At 37.0% G+C, this 6394-nt stretch overlaps 2 protein-coding genes across 5 annotated transcripts in view; both read right to left on the bottom strand.

The window, feature by feature from the left end:
- Positions 1-213: 213 nt before the first annotated feature.
- LOC143738186 (uncharacterized) overlaps positions 214-6394 on the bottom strand; it is a 58918-nt gene continuing 52737 nt past the window's right edge. For all 4 annotated transcript variants that reach the window (XM_077230196.1, XM_077230197.1, XM_077230195.1 and 1 more), the window contains 2 exons: positions 1080-1161; positions 214-514 (listed from right to left, as the gene is read on the bottom strand). In XM_077230196.1, coding sequence (XP_077086311.1) covers position 514; positions 1080-1161 — 83 coding nt within the window. In that variant the 3' untranslated portion in view covers positions 214-513. The remainder of the gene's footprint in view (positions 515-1079; positions 1162-6394) is intronic.
- LOC143738199 (uncharacterized) lies at positions 1315-2612 on the bottom strand. The gene is made up of 4 exons (XM_077230226.1): positions 2506-2612; positions 1972-2259; positions 1487-1732; positions 1315-1394 (listed from the first exon to the last, which is right to left on the bottom strand). Exons 1-4 carry the CDS (start codon positions 2546-2548, stop codon positions 1315-1317), a joined length of 657 nt encoding a protein of 218 aa, XP_077086341.1. The 5' UTR covers positions 2549-2612.

The raw sequence follows: 6394 nt of genomic DNA, 5'->3' as shown, positions 1-6394 counted from the left end.
TGTGTGTGTGTGTGTGTGTGTGTGTGTGTGTGTGTGTGTGTGTGTGTGAGATTCGGGTGGCGTGGCACTGTTGTGTGTGTGTGTGTGTGTGTGTGTGTGTGTGTGTGTGTGTGTGTGTGTGTGTGTGTGTGTGAGAGATTCGGGTGGCGTGGCACTGTTGTGTGTGTATGTGTGTGTGTAATAATAATAATTCCTAGATCATGTATTATATTTTTAAGGCTGCTTTACATTAAAGGGACACTATGTAGAAATTGTGTTTTTGTCAAACAGCGACCCCTAGAGTCGCTGTGGAATACTTGCACTGTCTGAATAAATCGATTTGCATTATAGCTTGAGGCAAGACACTTTCACCAGAAAAATAAATAAACAATCATTTCTATCATGAAGATAAATGGAGGACCAGATAGATTCCGTAACATGGCCAGGCAGACGACAAATTCGAAAAAATAGAGATAGTCTATGCAATACATTTACTAGTCCAACAGCATGACGACCAGGTCAGCATCGGTCGCTCCTCCTCCTCCTCCTCCTCCAGCTCACGCCAGCGAGCGAACGCTGGACCATTATTAATCCTCGCCCGGCCTTTTATTTTGTCACTCTCCCTTTTTCTCTTTCTAGTCTCCTCCAACAAAACCTTTGCCTTCTTCGTTTTAGTTGCTGCTTCGGCCAACAACATAAAGACGGCAATCAAATGCTAGTTGGGCTCTCACGCCAGTAAAAGCGATACAGACACTGTCAGGCTATGGCAGACGTGTCATTCAATCTATTGTAGGTCGATGTACCCTCTCAAGGGTCTTGGAAATATATTATGAAGGTTGAAAAACTACATAGTGTGCCTTTAATACTAAATGCAGATACAGTATCAGATTCCTGAGGTAGCACTGTAGCACAAATGTTCATACGCACTGACAATTAAATATATATTGCACAAATATGTTGACGGATTCCTCTGCAGGAAATGGTTTTGTTTTGAAGGAGAAAAAAAGCATATATTACTGGACTCGGTCGAGAACAACTAACATGACCAAGTCCAATACAATATAAAACTGTGTAGAGACTGAACTGGAGAACTACAGCACTAGATCATCATGATCCACAGATCCTCAATACTTCTGATCCTGAACTCAGTGCTTTCATCCTGCAAGTAATCTCTGGCGAAGTCTGTGTATCACGACCAGAACCAGCAGAACCAGCAGAAACACAGTCAGTCCAACCAGCAAAATCCAGTAATCTACAGGTGAAGGGAAAAGTGGGAAGAGAGTTTTTTAATATTTTGAATTCACTGTTTAAGATCTTCTGTAATTCTCTCATGTTTTACTCACGTCGATGTTCAGTGTCGTCAGTTTTGTCTTTATCTGTGTCGTTCAGATTTCCCTTCGAGTCTAGAACAGATTCTGTACAGAATATTGAAAGGTTAGTCATGCAGTTTAGTATTAATTTACTGATTAAACATAATATTTCTGCTGATCCAGTGATCTTCTCTCACCTGTGACTGTGACTGTGATCAAGGCTTCATTATTAGAGTCCCGAACTCTGTATGTTCCAGTGTCAGTGACTGTAAAGTCATGAATGATCAGAGTCTGGTCACTGATGATCAGTCGATCACTGCTGACCCCGTGACCTCTCCTCCACACCTCTGTCCAGCCGGAGCGAGAGTTTCTCTCCACTTTATCAGCGTTGATCAACAGAACATCCAACTTCAGATCCTCTCCTTTCTTCACAGAGATCTCATCTGAGGACAAACAGAGACATTCATCCTCAATCACAACTATAATAGTGTCATTTAATCAAGGCCATAATCACATATTTAATATTGGGGGATCAGATGAAAACATTGGAAAAACCCAATCCACTCTGAATATTAAGTTTGTCCATTCAGTGTTTCTGCTGTTTCTAGTCCTGCATGCAATACCAACACTATTACAGGAAATCCTGAAGCACAAGCTGATGTTTGATCAGTTTTGACTTTACCATGAATATGAAGATGATATTTCCTGATCTGTCGCTCCACTTCTCTCTGATCATTATTGTAATACACATGTAAAAAGTATTTCCCAGCGTCACTGTAGATCAGATCCTTGATGATGACGTCACATGATCCTTCTTTACACACTCGACCGCTACAGTTTTTCTTCTCACACACAGGGATGTGTTTCGATCGACTGAATAAAGTAATATCCACAATCTCTCTGTCCTCAGATTCACATGATAGAGTGACGATTCCTCCCTTTATTCCTGACACAGGTTTAGTGGAGGATCCTGCAAATACACACAGGAATATTCACTCAATACCAGAACTATCAATACTGAAAAATAAATGTTCTATCTATATTCTTAAATCAATATGATCTTAAATATTCTAGTGTTATTTTATTAAACTGGATTAAAATAAATAAATAAATAAATACATAAATAAGACTAGAATAATTAGTAGCTTGAACTAGTTGAACTAGAACTTTTAGCTTGAACTAAAAAACAATAATTATTAACATAAATGATACTGACCGCTATAACTGATAAACCACAGCATTAGAAGAAGAAGATTCATCCTGATGAGAAAACAGAAGATTTGTTACGTGACAGACACACACTACATTATACACTCACTTTCAGTTTATTTAAAGATATTCATCCACGTGTGTGTGTGTGTGTGTGTGTGTGTGTGTGTGTGTGTGTGTGTGTGTGTGTGTGTGTGTGTGTGTGTGTGTGTGTGTGTGTGCCCCCAGTTTTACTTTATTATGTGTTTGTAAAAGGTGTTTTTCTGCATGTTTGGTCTGAGTTTGTTGCAGTTTCACTGTTTGACCAGCAGGAGTCGCCAGCGTGTGGAGATTCGAAACAGTGAATCATTTTGCGAACCAAATGGTTCAATTGATTCGAAACTTTTCAGTCTTAAAGGTGATGATACACAGGGCAACTTTCTGGGCAAAGTTGCCGTCAATGGGCAACCAGATGAGACACAAGGCCCACGACCGATCTAAATTATCCAGATAGAAATGTATTGTCCATTTTCAATGGGAAAGTGCCTAAGCAACAATCGCTCGACAACATTGCTCAAAAAGTTGTCATGTGTATCATCACCTTTACTTTACAGCTCTGTTACTTTCTCCTCCTCTAGAATGCTCTTCTCTCCTGGATTTAATGTTGCCAGAAGTTTCAGCCACTAGACTTTCACAATTGACTGACGAAATAACATCGTAGCCTATATTTTAATTTGTAAATAAGTTACGGATTCGCCATTATATTTCATGAGATAGTATTTTCAAGTTATAATTTTGAATTATTTTATTTACTGACCGCTACTGATCATCAGATATCAGCGATATCATGCTATAATCATCGATATGGATTTTGGGCACTGAACCGGCACAAACATACATCAGCGCCTATATGCTGGATTAGTTTTACACAAACAGACACAACAGTTGGTATAAGAACATAAAAACTCACAAGCTGGCGTTATATTTAAAAAATGAAAACTTACATGGTAAAAGTTCTGCATGGTTCTTATGTTCAGCCAGGCTTCATCAAAACGGACAGCTCATGGACCAGTGTAACAGTTCTGGCGGAAGGGAATGGAGTGTGCCGAGTTTGTCGTTCCTCCCTCCTCCCTCGGCTGTATGTTTAAAGGAGCCGTATATCAAGCGCTTTTACATTTATGGCAAACCGTTTTAACATTTAATCCGGAAACGTACTAGTATCTATTTCCATTCTACTACTATTTTTATATACTAGCAAAGTAGCTATTACATTAGGTTCTAAGCTACTTATTCATTAGCTTGTTCTTATTTATTAGATGGTACTTTATTTTATTAATAGATTTATTAGATGGTATAGCCTACTCGTAATGCGTTATGACTTTCTCAGTTTGTGTAAATCTATTTAGGGTTCAGAGTATTTATTTTTTCCCACATTAATTTCCCACATGACTAGTAGGCCTACAATTATGTGGTGTTGTTTCATAGTGTATACTTTTTTCTAGATTTACCCTGAAAGATTGGAAGTGGAGTTCACTGTAACATGACAGATTCAAATGTTATCTGATATAATAAAAAATGTATACAAGACAAACTAAAATATTTTGTCAATGAAATACAATTATTTATCTTTTCATATATATAAAATGATGGAATTTTTTAATATTAATACAAAAAAATTAGTTTGACAATAAACACACTGGAAAAGCTAGTGTTTCAGAGCTTTTGAACCCCTAAAAAAAACATGTTGTGGCTTGTAAGATAATAAATGTTACAAGATACTAGAGTAACAAGATACTAGAGTAACAAGATACTAGAGTAACAAGATACTAGAGTAACAAGATACTAGAGTAACAAGATACTAGAGTAACACCGTGTCCTAACCAGCGATGCGACAAGATTCCAGTGACAAATAATGTGTCTGTCCACGCGACTGCGAGATGCGTCAAAATCCTGAGAGTAATCCTGACGGCACGCGCAAGAAAAGGGATAAGTATAGGCTACATAATCAAATTCACAAATATTACACCATTTAAACATTATTAAAAATGCATAGGCTACTGAGTTACTAAAACAATCTTTGTCAAAGAATACACGTGTTTGTTCACCATTTGAACGTTCTTGTTTCCATTTGTTTAATTTCAAGATCTGAGATGAATTATCGATTGTTGCTTTTACATCTACAAAGCTGGAGCGCTAAATGATATTCAAAGTCACATTACATGCTTTTAACATTAAATAAAGCAGATAAACAGTAACTGAGATTATTATTGCCACACTTTGTGTCTGTTGTTCCAGTGCAACGTTGCAGAAAAATAGAAACCGTTACTAAAATAGAATCGGCGTGTGTCGCCGTCGCGGCTGGTTACGACAAAAACTCTGATTAACATGGAAAAGACGCCTTTTATCGCGCGTCGTGGCGCCGCGTTGCGTCACGTGTAGTTAGGACACGGTGTAATAAATAATGACTAGTTCCTAATGAGGTAGTACCTAATAGCTAGTACTGTATATTAAATAGGTAGTATTTAATTAAAAACAATAGTATTTAATAAATAAGTACTAGTATCAATGAATACTTAATATATAATAAAATGTAAGCTTATCTTACTAATTGGTTAGCATGAAAACACAAGGAAATACTTTTTTAATATGTTTAATATGACTTTTGTTTGCATGTAGGCTACATCATAAAAACTTGATGGTTTGTGTTTGATTATTAAGTAGATCTAGAAACCAGTTAATGCAGATATGAGTATGGCCCTTTGAGTATTAGCATACTGAGCAGAAATGTAAATGTAAAAGTACTAGTACCTATTAAGTTCAGGATATCTTTAGTCTAAAAAGTTACTAGTAACAAAAAAAAATCTTAAGAAGTAAAGTATAATTAAAAAGGTTTTCACTATTGGAATGAGCATTAGTGTCTAATAAAAAATAATTAGTACCTAATTAATGAGCTGCAGTATCTTTATAAAGGTACTTTTAAAGAATAAGCACTAGTATATAATGAATAGATAGCCTACTAATATCTATAAAAAAATAAGTAGACTAGGCTACTAGCAGCATTAAAAAACATATGTTCTAAGGATTAAATGTTAAATTGGCTTGCCACATCGAGGGTGCATATATGGACTGCAAAGGGGGCGTGTAACGAGTATAAATAAGGTGTGGCTCCTTTAAATCCTGAAACACAACACGCCTGCGGTCGGCGGTCAGTTTTCGAGTATCAGCACTGAAAGTGTTTCGAAGTTATGACGTAATGAAGCCTCGTTTACTGAAGTCACTTGACTGGCAGTTTGATGCACGCTCCGAAATATTGATTCGGAACAAAAGATTCGTAAAGGCTTGACATCACTACTACGCTACATAAAACGGGAACAAGATTATATATGCATTTTCTGCCTACAGTTCAATGTATTTTCGGAGTTTTATAAACGCACGTGTTTGTTTTATGTTGCCGTTGCGCGCTAAATTAGAGTGCAGGTTTTCCCTGTTTATAATTTTTCTCCACATATAATTTTGGTGGATTGAGTCTGTGGAAATGTCGTTTAGTATATTAAATGTGTGTAGTTTTCATTTGGATATTAAAATGTATGTTTATAGCCATATGTGTGACCTGTATTAGATGAATTGCAGTTGTTGTTGAAACTCAACGTTTCTTTTCTCATACATCCTTCAGCTGAAAGAGAGTGAACCTGAAGGCTTGTGTGTTTTATGTGTTGATTGTCTGTCCTCCGTCAAAAAACTGCAGATGTGGTCAGACGTGGTCAGTCACCGAAGCCAGTGGCACCACTGGGAGTTTCTGTGGTGTGAGACAGAGTATTTATTTTTCCCACATTAATTTCCCACATGATTGGTACAATTATGTGGGTGTGTTTCATTAATAATGTACACTTTTTTCCCCTTGATTTACCCTGAAAGAA

This window comes from Siphateles boraxobius, unplaced genomic scaffold (assembly GCF_051911475.1).
Source record: "Siphateles boraxobius isolate OS27281-9 unplaced genomic scaffold, OSU_SipBor_1 14, whole genome shotgun sequence".
NCBI classification, from domain to species: Eukaryota; Metazoa; Chordata; class Actinopteri; order Cypriniformes; family Leuciscidae; genus Siphateles; species Siphateles boraxobius.
This window is presented reverse-complemented; position numbering and strand designations above follow the sequence as displayed.